This window comes from Canis lupus, chromosome 29, assembly GCF_011100685.1.
Source record: "Canis lupus familiaris isolate Mischka breed German Shepherd chromosome 29, alternate assembly UU_Cfam_GSD_1.0, whole genome shotgun sequence".
NCBI classification, from domain to species: domain Eukaryota; kingdom Metazoa; phylum Chordata; class Mammalia; order Carnivora; family Canidae; genus Canis; species Canis lupus.
This window is the reverse complement of record NC_049250.1, coordinates 13,308,709-13,325,257: the sequence shown is the minus strand read 5'-3', so window position 1 is coordinate 13,325,257 and position 16,549 is coordinate 13,308,709. Positions and strand designations below refer to the sequence as shown.

Sequence of the window (16,549 nt, the reverse complement as noted above, 5' to 3'; positions counted from 1 at the left end):
TAGCAATATCAAACTGCACCTTATCAGCAGTAATAGTATCCAGAGTGGAATTACTATCCTTCCGTTTTGGGACTTGACTGCATTTTTCTAATAGTCTTTATCATGAGACCTCCTCAAATACAGTAGCTGGTGTCCACAGCTTTCTATTTCTTAGAAAAAAATGAGATGCATAGTAAGTCAGGTAATGGTAGATGCAGGCAGAACAGCCCATAATAAGTTTATCATGTAAATCCTCAACTAAGCTCAGATTGGGATCAGCAAGGCTATAAGGCCAGTTTCTCTTATTGAACTATTGTAGGTGTGCTCTTTTTTTTAATTTTTATTTATTTATTTATTTTTATTTATTTATGATAGTCACAGAGAGAGAGAGAGAGAGAGAGAGAGGCAGAGACACAGGCAGAGGGAGAAGCAGGCTCCATGCACCGGGAGCCGGATGTGGGATTCGATCCTGGGTCGCCAGGATCGCGCCCTGGGCCAAAGGCAGGCGCCAAACCGCTGCACCACCCAGGGATCCCTTGTAGGTGTGCTCTTGTAAGAAATCACTCTCCAGTCCATCTTATAAAATAATTTTATCCAATAACCTTTAATTCATTTATTCTTTGTTCACTTAAGTATTGAGCATCTTTAAAGCCCCATACATGCCAGGAGAGACCTCGAAAACAGCAATGGGTAGGTGCAATGAGCCTGCCAGGAGGACATTGGTGAGTGGAGTGAGATAGGCCTGCAAGTGAGGATTGTGGGTGTGCAGAGTGCTAGGGTGGAAAGTGTCACCAGGATCCACAGGAGCAGAGGGGAGGAGGCATTTATCCTGGAGCAAAATGCTCAAGCAAGGCTCCTAAAGGATGACCCTTCAGTGGAAGCATTATTATTATTATTTTTAAAGATTTTATTGATTTATTTGACACAGAGATTGTGTGTGAACACACAAGCAGGGGGAGCAGCAGAGGAAGAGGGAGAAACAGGCTCTCCCCTGAGCAGAGAACCTGACATGGGGCTCCATCCAGGACCCTGGGATCACAACCTGAGCTGAAGGCAGATGCCTAATCATTATTAACAGTTTTCCAAGAAAGTAAGGAGAACAGGGCATTCCAGGTAGGAGGACAGTGTGTGCAAACAGAGGAGACAAGACACAGCATGTGGTCTTTGGAAAACACAATAGTTCAGCATGGCTGGTATGAGATAGGGGTGTGCAGTGGGCAGCAGGGACTAGAAGAGCATATTTTATGAGCTTTCATTTTCCACTCTAAGAAGTTAGAAGTTCGCCTATAGACATTGCTATTCTGCATGGTTCTTTACCATAACCATTTCCATAAGGGTGATTAATTCTTTAAATTCAGCTGTGATAAACCCTATTTGTCTGCAGAAATGGCAGTAACTTACCATCTGTGTTTCAGTGCTCCAAAATGTCTGTTAGTTTGAAATGGATTGAATTTTAGTGGCATTACTGGTTATTGTTTCAGCCAACAAAGACAGCTAATAGTAAGAATACTGGTGGGTGAGTCGAGAGAAAACCTCCTGCAATCAGAAAGCTCTTTCCCTGCTCAGTGAAAAGTCAGTATGAATTTCTGATCCAGCACTCTTCTCACGGCCACTGAAAAGTTGGTGCCTTCTGAGGCACATCTTCATTAACATGAATGCCATATTTATTTTCTAGCTTTTCATACCAGAATTAATCCTGGCCACCAGTGGTAGTTTCAAACTGAAGCATTCATGGAAACAACTTAGGGATGAACTGTCCGTGGTGTGAAGATGGTAACGTGGCCTAGCCATTCTCCCAATAACAACATGATCTTCCCATTAAAGGCACTCTTTGTGAACAGAATTCCCATGCTTGTGGATTAATAATGACTCTTCAACCATTTCTCCCAAATGTACAATTTATATCCATGTTGGAATAAGACACAATCTGGAATCCCACACAGGTAACAATATTCTGTGATCAGCTGAGATGGAAGGGCAGCATTATTTTCAATATCAAAATTTATACTGACAATGCCACCATATCATCTGGAATCTGGTGGTGAAGAAAAGTATAATAATCATGATAAATCAACTTTGTAAACCTAACAATAACAGAGGTGAGGCAGATACACACCCATTTCTGCCACTTACTATCTGGGTTTCTGGGGTAGGTTACTTCATATTTCCTTGTCTGTAAAATTAGGGATGCTAACACATACCCACAGGTATTTGTGAAAATTAAACCCAACAACATCTTTGGCTTTCCCACCAATTCATTGCTTTCTTTCTCTCCCTATCCTGGGATATGGTCTTAAATAAGGTAACAAACAAGATAGAAATTTGATTGGCATACAGCATTAAAAGAGAAAATCAACATGAGCAAAAACATGGATTGTTTTTCTAATAGATTTTTCTTGAACATTCATAAAGATCTAAATCTGCTTCCTTCTATGCACAAGAGGGAGAAGGGAGAGAGGGAAGCAAAGAAAAGATACCAGAGAAAGAAGTGATGCCAGTTCTATCATGAATGGACTCTGAACAGATAAGGAACTCCATGGTAAAAATGATGATAAGTATTTACTGAGCATCTACTACATTCCGTGTTCTCAAAGAACTCTGCCTAGTGGGAAAACATAAGTGTGAACAGATGATAAAACATGCTCAAGACACAGAACTGGAGTGATTAACTATTACAGCATATGGAAGGATGGAAGTGTGCTACAGAGACAGAAACCATTGCTGAGTTGGAGCTCAGAGACATAGGCAGGACTACAGGGCAAGAGGCTGGACAAGCAGGTAGGAGCAGGGTGCGTGATGCTGAAGTGCACAAACTCTCCACACTTTGACGGCTTGTGCTCAGCCCCATCAGCCTTCTCATGCCCTTTTTACAGTCCTTTCATCACCTCCAGAGACACTCCCCCCACCCGGTGCCTCCCTACTTTGCATAATGAATTCCTGGAGAGCAGGGATGCTGTAGTTTACCTTCTTTTCTATTTATCAAGCTGTAGCCCAGGGTAGTAGGGCTCAATAAATGCTTAATGAGGGAATGGGAACTACTGCTACTGACGTCCTACTATGTGCCTGCATTACCTTCTGCCCACAACCCCCTTGGGGTCTCCTCTTCCCTGGTGAACTCCCACAAATTGCAGATCTCCGCTCCCCACTCACTTCTGCAGGGTCAGCTCCATCTCCTCATTATACATTGCATGGCACAGTGTGCCCCTTTGTAAAATGTGTCACAGTTGAAATTTAACATTTACCCGAATGATCATTTGACTATTTGTAAGGTAACTACCCAAGATGGCAGAGAAGACATGTGTCTGTATTTGATCACCAATGTAGCTCACACTTAACACAATGCCAAACATAAGGCAGAAACCCAATAAATGGGGTTTGAATGAATAAGTTAATGAAGAAAAGGAGGAAGTTAAGAAAGAAGGGAGGTGGGGCACCTGTCTGGCTCAGTGAGAAGAATGTGCGACTTGATCTCAGGGTCCTGAGTTTGAGCCCCATGTGGGGTATAGAGATTATTTAAATAAATAAAAGTTTTAAAAAACAACAAAGGGAAGGAGGTAGGGGAGTGGGGAAGGGGAGAATGAAGGAAGGGAGGGAGAGAGGACAGACTGTGAGATCCATGCTTGGACAGGTGGTCAGCCAAGGATATTCTTAGATTTCATCCTGCTAAGAGCTGGCAAAGAGTTTTAAGCCAGCGATTTAGGCAAAGTGCAAAGGACACAGTGGAAGGCAGGAAGATAGAAGCCTCAACCAAGGCAGTAGCTGTGTGACCAGTGTGTAGAGCCAGTATGTAGAGGGTACAAGCAAAGGGACTAGGTAATGTCACTAATGTGTACCAACAGCTTTATTCCAAAGAGGCCACTGGTTTCAAGCCATCTGGTGTTTGGGGCTTCCAAGGAACACCAACATGATAAAGTCTACAGTGAGCAAAAGTGCCATGTTTATAGCAACAAACTAGAAGACAGAATTGATATAGTAGTTTGATATTATGCATATGGAAGTGTTTTATGCTACAAGTCCAACTCCATGAGACACCCTTCTAGCAGATTATACAGTGCCTCAGCAGAGACTGGCTTTCAGAAAAGAGGAGCAAAGCAGAAATTGTTTAGCGCCTGCAGCTGGCTGAGTGATACAAACGCCCCTAATGCCCCGGGGCAGCTATTTTGAGTGCAGAGTCAGCTGTGGGCCCATTTACATTCACCTCTGCTATACGGTGAAAGATACAAGAAAGCCAATTTTGAGATTCAAAATAGAGAATTAATACATTCATACAAAAATGTGTAGCTTTATTCTTTCCACAGTGGTGGCCTGGATTCAATCAAAATTGAAAGATGGTGTATGTTTAAGTCTATAGTTTTTTTTTTTTTTTCTAGTAAAGCAATGTCACTGCACTGCAAGAAAATATTCACTAATCCTACTGAACACTGTATATTTATTTAGGCTTATGAGTAGGTATGTTATTCCTAGTTACAATCACTTATATATGCTTATTTCTCACAACCTTATACATGTAGCCTAAAACATTGCCTTTTTTAAATAGAAAACTAATTACTGTGAATAATTCCCATTCAATTGTGGAACACAGCACACACTTCATTAAACTGCCCTGTAATGGGGGACGTGCTGACCATGTTTGGTATAGTGGGAGTATAGAATTAATATTTCAAATTTATCTTAACAGAATGGAGACATGTTCAATGGTATAAGTTATGAAATACATTAGGGGCAAGTACTAAATACCCTTCAGTACATGCATTTGTAATGCCCTAAATCAATTAAAATTAAATTATATTATTGTCATCAGTTAGTAAATATTTATGGCTGTGTAGGTTTGCTTTTTATTGACATATGTCACGGAAATGACAGTTAATGCACATTTACGTCTCATTCTGACATCGGGACCACAGCCAGACCTCCTACTCTATCCAACTCTGTTTCAAATTTCCTTGTGGAACTTGAATTCAGTTACATGGTGTGTCGGACTATGTGTCTGTCTCACACTTATAGTCATGTTGCTTTGCTCTCATTAAGAACATTCACTGAGTCATTTTTCCTACAGATTATCATCTCTGAACAAAATTCAATACCTAAAGGCTCGAACAGCAATGCTACATAATATCCAAGGGAACAATTTAAGATATTTCGTTAATCTTCTTTTAGTAATTTTGTAGCATTTATTGTAAGACACAGGCTAAAAGGAAGACTTACCACAACAATATATCGAGGTCTGTACTGAATGGTTCCAAACAAACCCAATATGACCACTATTATGTGTAGAAAATTTCCAAGAATTGGTGCCCACTGGAAGCCAAGGAAGTCAAAGATTTGCCTCTCCAATGCTGAGAGCTAAAATAAAGCAAAGAGAGTCCATTAGCATCTAATCCAAGCATCCTCACACCATTTTAATATTTATTTCATGCCTAGAAGTCTGCATATTTAATTTCAATCACACTTATGGACATCATCATCACTAGAGTTATTACACTCATTTCCTGTACTGTTTTATGCAACTTCTCTCAGAAAATACAATAAGATAATTTTGAGGTTATAAAGTATAAATGGATTTTAAACCTCTGGAGAACTTGACATATACTCCTTAAATCATTTTCAGTAGAAAACCCCAAGCAGATATTTTAGAGTATCATATTCTATGGTATAAGTGCATCATTTTTAAAGGTTTAATTTATTTATTTGAGAGAGACCGAGGACAAGTGGGGAGGGGGGCAGAGGGAGAAGCAGACCCTCTGCTTAGTGGAGAACCCAACTTGGGGCTCCATCCCAGGACTCTGAGTCAAAGGCAGCCACTTAACTGACTGAGCCACTCAGGCACCCCGAGTTCATCATTTTTTTAAGTAAAATGGTTGGCTTAGTATAACACACTTGGAAAAACAACCACAGCTTGAATGCTAGAACTGGTATGATTTTGGAAAGAAAAAAAAAACCAAAACAAATCTACACATCCCTGCCTTCGTAAGAAACATAAACTACCAAATCTATGTGGTTTCTTTGCTTTCATTAGTCTATCATTGATAATAATGACTAACCACTTTTTCAACATGAAGCTTACTGACTTATTTAGCTCTGAGCTCATGGCTCCCATGTAAAACTAAGTTAAATAATTCTTTTGAATCATATTTTATTGAGATCATATGCCTATGTGAAAATTCATCTTAGACTAGGCAAAATCCATTTTGAATGCAGAAGTAAAAATTACGGGACCATTAAAATTTTAGATAGCCACAGTTTATTATATTTGCATTATATACAATTACATTTTAATCAATTACACAATGTATTAAAATATACATTTAAATAATTTGTGTGTGACTGATGACATAGATGAATTTCATATAGTCCAGTGAGTGCCAAAAATGTCATTATCATATAAAAATGATGATCATTGTATTCCATATCTAAAAATGTTATAGTTTCACCTGCTGTATTTGGACACCAGTTTTATATAGTCCAGGCATTTTTCTAGATTTACTTCGATAAAATAATAATTCTAATACAATGATCCAACGATTAGCTAAGTTGATGGCACTAGAAACCACAGGTTTGAAATGAAAATGGTACCCTAGGTGTTTTTCTAGTTATGTGGCAGGTGTATGCTTGAATAGCTTTAATTTCCTTGGACATAAAGAAATGTCCTCCATCCAGAAAGCTGAATTTACCTTGGTTAAAATTCACCTTCAGCAAGCTGTGGAGGAGAAGAGAAACGAGCAAATGCCTAAAGACAACCACACCAGAACCACATTCATTTCATGGGCATTTCCTGATCATCAAGCGATCTGTCACCATCCTCTGCTTGCACAAATGAGAGGATGCACAGAAATGGCTACAACACAACATAATCAGAACAAGGTAAGAAGCAGCACCATGTTTTCAATCCCCTGTTTGTCTGTTTGTGACTCTAATTAGTTCCCAGGAACCATCCCCTAAAAATGCGGCATTTTATTTATTGGCCCATCAGCGATGTAAATATGCAGTTTTTTTTTTTTATGTCCAAACTGGATGGATGTCTTCAGATAAAAAAGAAACCCTGAAGAGCAGCTGCAGGCAATTTATTCTGAAAAGCAACCCTATTTTAAAGCTGTCGCGCATCACAAAAACCTTTAAAGGGAACTTTTCAAACAGAGAAAAATCCATTTTCTTTTCTGTCAGAACATGCATGGATAGCATTCTCTTTTATGATATTAAAGAAAACACACATAATGAAAGAGAAGCTGAATTAACACCACTTATTAGAAAATTGGCATTCTTTCTTGGAGACATTATATCTATTAAATTTATTCTCTGATAACTTACTTAAAAATGGATTCATGGTGGCTTGATATAAGAGCCAAATGAAAGGTCACAAGCAATCTAAACAGGGAGGGGATCATATCAAAGATTAAAAGAGAGGCAGCTGTAACAACTATACAAACCATGAAAAGTAGGTTTCAGCAGTCGACCCTGAACAACACAGGTTTGAACTGCACAGGTTCTTATATGAGAATCTTTTTTTCAGTAAGTACAGTAGGGTACTGTAAGTGTATTTTCTCTTACAATTTTCTTAATAACATTTTCTTTTCTCTAGCTTACTTTATTGTAAGAATACAATATATAATATATAAAACATAAAATATGTATTGACTGACTATGTTATTGGAAGGCTTCCAGTCAACGAACGGTAGGCAATTGGAAGTTAAATTTTGGGGGAGTCAGAAGTTATATTTGGATTTTCACCTGTGTGTGTGGGGTGGTGTTCCTAACCCCCATGTTGTTCAAGGGTCAGCTGTGTTGTATTTTAAAAAGTCAAATAACAACCAAAAGCTCTTCAGAAATAGACAAAACACTATTGCATTTTTAACTTAATTATTTGATCTAATGTCCATGTTAATTTATTTTGTCATTTAGTTTATAGGCAAATATCTTCTCTCTAAATGTCATAATCTCTAGAGACATCACTTACTGCCTTAGAGCTTGACATTAACAATAATGACCCACAGCCACCAAATGAAGTTAAGTGAGATCCAGGTTGCTTGGTTAACACAGAGAGTATTAATTTATTTTAGAAATATATTTGTCAAAATGGTTCTCATCAATGGAGCAGGCCTGGGAGTGCAGATAGGGTGCATCTCTTCCAAATCCATGGTCAGTAACCTCAAATAGGGAACTTGACATCAACATTATGGGAATATGTACAACATGGACATTGGGAAATCCTAAAAATCAGGGTTTTGTTTGCTATGAGAATGTATTGTTAAACATTACCTGTGCACCACCAATTACAGTACCTAGAAAACTAGTTCTGATTCAGAAAGGCGATAAAAGGAAGTGATCAAATGTGCAATGTAGCATGAACATCAAGCACCCAGCTCTGATGAGCACAGAAGATGGAGGGCTCAAAGAGGGTGATGACAGGGATGCCATAGCAAAGAAGAGAATGACCGAAATGTCTGAAGAATTTGAGGTTTAAATTAAAGTAGAGAATTCAAGAAAATATAAAGGCAACAAGACACTCCAGAGAAAGCAAAAACCAATCTGTCACCAGTGTAAAACAGGAAGCAGTGATCTAAAGAACAATGGAATCATTTCTAAGAGAAAAGTAAAGTAGGTAAGATTCTGGAAGCTATAAGAATATGATGAAAAAGGATATATTTCTTTTCCTAATAAGATAAAAATAAATGCAATCAGAATCTTAATAAAATGGAAGGAAAGGAAGAACAAAAGGAAAGAAGGAAAGGAGGGAGGGAGGAAGAGAGGAAGAGAGAGAGAGAGAGAGAGAGGAAGGGAGAGAGGGAAAAAGACCAAACCGATGATGTAAGGAAAGCAGAGTTCAAAGATACCAAGCAGATTAGAATGGAGAGTTATTTTGAATGTAAATATGAAGAAGCCATTGAAACATTCTCCTTGAGTGGTAGAGGGATGGGACTATTGGAACTATAGGAGAGAAATGGCTCATACTTGGAGCTGCAAGAAAAATATTCCATACTCATTATAATGTAAATTGTTGCTTACTGGATTGTAGCTTTCGGAATCAAATTGTAGAAAGTCTGAAAGTCTTCATTATGGTTATGGAATGAACTGTAAGTGCAATCTGACCATATAAAGTGTAATCTGACCATAAATATATATGACCATATATATTTAACAAAAGTTGGGAAAGGCTTAATATTCTGTATGTATGGCAACGGGAATGGAGTGTGCTTTAAAATTCTTTCTGAAGGATCAGGTATTTCCTTTGACTAGGCTCCTAGGTGGGAATATTCCCTATAAATCTACAAATCATTAACTGCAACCCACACTAACCACACACACCAATAGCTCAAGAAACATTTCTGTTTCCTTATTCTATGCCCACACAAATAGGAGTAACTTTTTTTTTTTAAGATTTTTACTTATTTATTTGAGAGACAGAGTGAGCGAGTGAGCGAGAGAGAGCACACATGAGTAGGGGGCAGCAGGAGAGGGAGAAGCAGGCTCCCCTGCTAAGTAGGGAGCCTGGCATAGGGCTTGATCCCAGGATCATGGGATCAAGGGATCCCATGGGATCATGACCTGAGCCAAAGGCAGATGCTCAATTGACTGAGCCACCGAGGTGCTCCCAAATATGAGCACCTTTAAAATACAATAGCTTTCTTATTGATTCATCTATTATGTTTAATGATTCACATAGTATTTTGCTTAATTACTCATAATTATTACTAATTGTGAATATTAATTTATACTTAATTAAAGAGCTATAAAAACGCCAGGTGACCAAACATTTCCATGGGCATTTACCTAGGCTGGGTCTACAGGATAAGCTTCTGGCCAAAGAAAAGCTGGGTTAGAATGTTCATTCTTAAGCAGTGAGTACCCTTGGAGATTCAACTTCCCAGTAAGAAAAGTGAGCTGGCTTTTGCTCTCATTTCCCTTGGACTTTTCCCCAGCTCACTGGAGGCAAGCACAATAAAAAAGATCAAAACAGGGTTTTTCCTGTTAGCAGAATCATAAGGAAACATTTGATCAAACCATAGTTTCACAAAAGACTGTGAAATTAAAGCATATTGTATGACTGATATTCTCATCTGTATAACTTCTAGCCTAGGGATTCATGCAGTCAGTATTTTATTACCATGAAGGATCAAATCTTCCCTTAAAGTGGGAATTTATTTTTATTTATTTTTATTTATTTTTAAATTTTTTAAAAATTTTTTATTTATTTATGATAGGCACACAGTGAGAGAGAGAGAGTCAGAGACACAGGCAGAGGGAGAAGCAGGCTCCATGCACCGGAAGCCCGACGTGGGATTCGATCCCGGGTCTCCAGGATCGTGCCCTGGGCCAAAGGCAGGCGCCAAACCGCTGCGCCATCCAGGGATCCCTAAAGTGGGAATTTAAAAGCTCTAATTAATATTCCTATTAGCTAAATTGATATATCTCAGGCCATTTTAAGTAAGTTTTGAGTTACTAGAGTAGGTTTATGTCTAGGAAGTCCATGTAGCCCTCTACACCACCATCATCCTTGCTTCCTTTGCTTTAAAATTTCATAGCTACTCAACTCCCAGAGGACTTTTCATGCTTGGAGGTGATAATGTCCAACTTGTATCCTCACAGACCTGTCCTAGGCCAAATTATGGTCTTATATTTCAAGGTATACTTTGTGACTATTTCTTCATGTCTCTAAAAAAAAGGATCAATAGCATTTATGTCATGATTCTGTTTCATAGAGACATGTCACAAAGACTTCTAACAACCTGGAGCTTTACCACTATGGTAAAGCAGTTGCTATTCCAGAGAAGCTTCTATGTGTCTGTAGACAGGTAACCAAGACTTAGGAGGTACACAAACTTCAGTGGATCCAAGACTTCTAGATATGACCTTTATTGGTTCATCCAATAAAGACAGTAATAACGTCAAGGGCTTCACAATTTCTGCATAGTTTTATATTATCTTTGGGAGGGGTAGATGGCAAAGATTATTCCACTGAATCCAGAAACCAATGATTTAATGAAATGAATAATGCCAAATCAAGCTTAATATATCACACCTCCTTTTTCTGTTGCTTGATTTTTTAGTACCCTTTCCAGTGGCTGAATGGCCAGTAGTATTTATGTAGCCAGATGTCTTGGAACCATAAATGCTAGGAGTATTCTCCTTAATACCAGGTGTGATTGTCTAAGTTGTTCCTTGAACTAACTTTACTAGGACTTCTCACAAACTGTCTTGCACCAATCAGAACGTTTCTTTGCAGAAAAATTCATTGAAGTAGTATTAAATTTCAAAATTTGTGATGTGGGTATTAGGATCTTGACGTAAATAAATAAAGTTTTAAGTCTATAGAAGCATCTATAAAGCACAATAGAAAGGAAAGGAAAAATATTTCCAGTACATGTACTAGGATTCATATCATATATCCCAGTAACACCTTATTTGAAATGAAAATATTATTATAATATTATTATTTATTTTTGGCCTAGATAAAATCACTTTCATGCCGATAATGAGGAAAGTTACTTGAGCTATGTGATATTTAATGATCAATAGTAATACTCAACATTTATGTTGCAGTTTTTCTTTTTCTTTTTTTAAAGATTTTATTTATTTATTCATGAGAGACACAGAGAGAGAAAGAGGCAGAGACAGGCAGAGGAATAAGCAGGCTCCATGCAGGGAGCCCAATGTGGGACTCAGTCTCGGGTCTCCAGGATGACGCCCTGGGCTGAAGGCGGCGCTAAACCACTGAGCCACCCAGGGATCCCCAGTAGCAGTTTTTCTTTTCAAGTCACTCGGTTAACCTAATTCAAGATACTCTGACATTTTCAAGAAGAATTAACTGAAAGAGAATTTGTAGTAGTTGGTCTTTCTAGAGTCCAGAGTATACCCTGAATGGCCAGCATTACAAAAATCACATGATACCAGATCATATATGAAATGATTAATGAATGTAATGTGGAAAGATTGGAGAGACAAGCATAAAATAGTCTCAAAAATACTTTTAATTAATCCAGTCATTTAGAATGTCATTGGTGATTTCTTTTTGGTTCAGCTTTTTGAACCTAAAACCAATTATTTTTTTCTTTTGTGTTCATTCATTCATTTGTTCAACATGTACCACTTCACAACTTGCTAGGACGCAGGCTCTGAGGGTAAAAGATGAATGGTCGAATCCTTGGACTGGAGAAGCTAGTTCATATTCTAGTGGGGAAGAAAGACATAGATCAAAGAGTTATAATAAAATATATATACCGTGATACAGCAGTGTTCAAAGAGGTATAGGAACACAGAGAAAAGTGTTTTAACTTCTGCCTTGCATGACCAGCATGTTTCAGACACCTTTACAAAAGAGGTGGCTATTGAGTATGGTTCCCAATGAATGGTCAAAATTTTTCATACAAACAAGAATGGGGCAATTAAATTAACAATGAAATTCAATTAAAGCACAATTAAAGAACAATAATTAAGGCAATCAATTAAATAATTAAACACTTCATTAAATTAATTAAAGAACAACTAAATAAAAAGCAGCACAACATATCAAAGTGCCATAAAATGTCAATTTTAGTTCCACTAAATTTAAGTCAACTTTCAGGAATTTATCTTAGTTGGACAAGTAGAGGCAACATTGCATAATGCAAGGTACAAAACTCTTGAAACAGACTGGCTGGTTTCAAATCTAAACTTTGTCACTGGGACACCTGGGTGGCTCAGTGGTTTAGCGCCTGCCTTCAGCCAGGGCGTCATCCTGGAGTCCCAAGATCCAGTGCTTTCTTGGGCTGGGCTCCCTGCATGGAGCCTGCTTCTCCCTCTGCCTGTGTCTCTGCCTCTTTCTCTCTCTGTGTCTCTCGTGAATAAATAAATAAAATCTTTTAAAAAAACGAAAACAAAAACAAAAACAAAAACTCTGTCACTTATTAGCATGTGATCCTGGGCAATATACTTAAATTCTCTGTGTCATGGCTCCTCATCTGTAAAATGATAATCTATTTCCTCATGTTGTTTTGTAGACTAAGACACTTAAATCTGTGCCTGTAGTACACATATACACACATATATTACACACATATATATTTAAAGATATTATGTATTTATTCATGAGAGACACAGAGAGAGAGAGAAGCAGAGGAAGAAGCAGGCTCCATGCAAGGAGCCCAATGTGGGACCTGATCCCAGGTCTCCAGATCACGTCCTGGGCGGAAGGCAGGTGCTAAACCGCTGAACCACCCACGGATCCCCTGCACAGCATTTTCATTTATGCTCCTTGTCAGACCCCTCTGGCATTTGAGTTTGCATCCTGCTCTGGAACCCATCCTATAACTAGCTATTATTTTCATAGCATAGCTTAAGTTTCTAAATTTAACATAAGGCACTGAAAAAAAAAAGAGGGTTTGAACTCAGACATCTCTTGGTTTAAACCCTGATTTGGCTTTCCTAATGGCTGTATTATCTTGGGCAAGTTACTTCCTGCCTCTGACCCTCAGTGTCCACATCTGTGAAATGAGGATCAGAATATGTGTGTGTGTGTGTGTTTGTGTAATGAGGGAAGACAGAAAACTAAGTGTCCAATATTATGAGATATTAAAAGTATATGTTGAGAAAGTAAACCACTACATATCCATACAAAACAATGTAGATCGGGATCCCTGGTGGCCCAGAGGTTTGGTGCCTGCCTTTGGCCCAGGGCGTGATCCTGGAGACCCGGGATCGAATCCCACGTTGGGCTCCTGGTGCATGGAGCCTGCTTCTCCCTCTGCCTATGTCTCTGCCTCTCTCTCTCTCTCTCTGTGACTATCATAAATAAATAAAAATTAAAAAACAAAACAAAAAACAAAACAATGTAGATCAGTATGTATTAATTTAAAAATTGATCATAATATATTATGTAGGACAAAATCATGTGTACGTATAATGACACTCTACTTGATAACAAGAAACACATCTAGTCATTCAATCAACATATAGTTTGAGATCCTACCAAGTGTATGAAATGCTTGTATAGCTATCCATGTAAATGTGTGTGTAGACACATACAATATTAAATTCGCCTGTCTAAATTGTAACTGAATAGTAGAATCCTGGTTGTTTAAACATTATTGCTATTCCAGTTTTTCTAAAAATTTTACTCAACAAAATGAATTACTTAAGAAAAAGATTTGTGCTTTCTCCTTCTATTGCTTTCTCCCACTCACTCTCTCTCTTCCCTTCTCATTCTGTGTGTGAGTGTTCTTTTACCTTAATCCTATGAAATACATTTTACATCTTCTACAGCATACATACTGAAACAAAACATCAAGAAGCAATGTTTAATCTTATGCCTGCCATAGTCTGGTTTATTTTCCTGCATTTCATTAGTGGTGCAAGTCTAGACCAACTAAATTGATTTCCACCCTACCAGTTGGTCGAGAATTGTAGTTTGTTAAACACTGGTGTGGCACACGTGCTTTGGAAGGTGCCTCATCAAAGGAGGATGAAGAGCAAGGTGTGCCTGGCTAAAGAGTTTGTGATTTACCTTGTTAAGTGTTCCAAAGTCATTAAAGGTTTTTTATCTCAGGCATAAAAGAGTTTCATGAACAGTATTATGCTTTAGAAAATCCCTCCATCAGAGGTTTGGAAGTGTTTTTATCCTGTTTTGTAACAGGAATAGGGAGGTACTGGGAGTAAGGATAAGACTTGGATTGAAGGTAGGGCATATGGGGTGGAAGCTATTGCAACTTTCACATGAGAGACGATGGAACCCTGAACTAAGAAGTAAAATGAGGGCAATCAGAACAGAGACTGTGGAAATGTTCAAGAATGAGAATTTAATGGCCACTTATATGTGAGAGGTGATGGACAACCCAGGTCACCTTGGCTTACATCTTTGCTTTGAATAAAGAAAGCTGACTGGGTGGACAGTTACAATCATTGAAAGTGAGGAGGAAAAATTATAGGTTTTGAAGCTGATGTGTTTGAATTCCTTACAGATCTTACACAGCATCAGATTACATATTCCAATTGTGGGCTTTCCCTCTCTCTTCTTTTTTTTCAAATATATATTACAACCTGGTGTGGATGGTCCACCTGTACATTGTGCATAATACTCAAAGCAAGGGACTTTGAACTCTGCCACTGAACTCAATACAGGTATGAAGCCCCCCATGCTCCGTCAGTATGTACATAAAAAGTCAATATAGGTTAAGCTAAATATAATTTGAATAATAGTTAAGTACTGGGGGAAAAAACCTGCTCTAAGGAAACTAAAGCCTACTAAAAATAACTTCTGGGTTACCTACTACTAGGGGTTATTTTAAACACTACTCTTCTTATATCAACCCAATTAGCTTAACTAAATATACGCAATTTCAAGCTTTGGGGTTGAATTATAAGAAATGAGGTTCTTATAATCAAGTAAACTTTTAGAATCCTTTGGCAGAAAACATTTTAATAAAGATTCTTACATTTACCAATAGGTTCTTGTCCAGAGAGTGGTTTTCATACTTGTTTTCTAGCGCCACAGACACTGATACAGATATAAGACAAACCCAAGCCATAAAGATATTCTCCTTTCTTCTTTCACATTAAGTCAGTAATACTCTGAGTAAGAATTCCACAGAAAATTAGGCAGAAGGGAGTAATCTGTTAGTATTTGTTCAAGGATGTCTCTTGATCTCTAAACAGTGTGGTTTCATCATTTAATTCAGCTTCTAAGTATCCTTTCCCTGCCAGAAATTATCCCACAGCCTAACTCCTCCGACTTTGCCATGCAGAAGTCGACCTTAAAAAATGCAGTTCCAGTCCATGAATAGTTCAAGCCAGGAATAAGCAACTATTTTAGCAAAAGCCCAAAGTGTCAATTTGTTACAGAACAGTGATTGAAGATTGAATTTCAATCCTCCAGTGGAGTCATAATGGATCCAAGAACACTAAAGTTGAACCCCTAGGCTGGGTGACCTATACAATCCCACAAACAGCTGGCAGGAACATGCCTGCCGTGGCATTTAAGACTCCCATGGAGGTTTTACTTAAATGGCAACCCAGCATGAGAAGACAGAAGAGAGGGTTATGAGCCAAAAGTTTCTTTAAGGGCCTTTTCACATTTTTATTTGTAGTAGAGACCACCTGAAAGAATGCCTTCTTTAAAGAATTCCTTTAAAGTACACATTTTCAGCAAGGAGTAGATTTTTCACTTGGGAATGAAATGAAATGTTTCTTCTTCAGAAAATAATACAGAGAAAAACGTGAACATGTCAAAGCATTTAAGTTATCAAGATGGTATTCTTATTTGAAAATGAGAGTGTACAATTAACATTTAAGTAAGACACAGTTGATGGTATTAACCTACTTTAACACCATCAACCGTTTCTTCTTCCTATGATCCTCTGCCTTTCTCTTGCTATCCTGAATGCACTACATAGCAGCTGCTTGAGTATCCCATTGCTGTCCATATTCTGGGAAGGCTCCTAGTACTGCTGCAAACTGCTGACAGTAGAACATATCTGTGGTAGTAAAACAGTGAAAACTTCAGACAACATTTGAGGTGTTTCTGATGTAAACTTGCATTTTATCTTCTTCTTCACCACTATCACTGACCAAGAGTTATGACCTAATTTGGTGAAATGGTCTTCAG

The 16,549-nt window shown here is 38.2% G+C and overlaps 1 protein-coding gene across 2 annotated transcripts in view; it reads right to left on the bottom strand.

The window, feature by feature from the left end:
• NKAIN3 (sodium/potassium transporting ATPase interacting 3) overlaps positions 1–16,549 on the bottom strand; it is a 614,368-nt gene that overhangs the window by 289,537 nt on the left and 308,282 nt on the right. For both annotated transcript variants that reach the window (XM_038579381.1, XM_038579382.1), the window contains exon 2: positions 5,185–5,322. In XM_038579381.1, the coding sequence (XP_038435309.1) occupies positions 5,185–5,322 (138 nt within the window). The remainder of the gene's footprint in view (positions 1–5,184; positions 5,323–16,549) is intronic.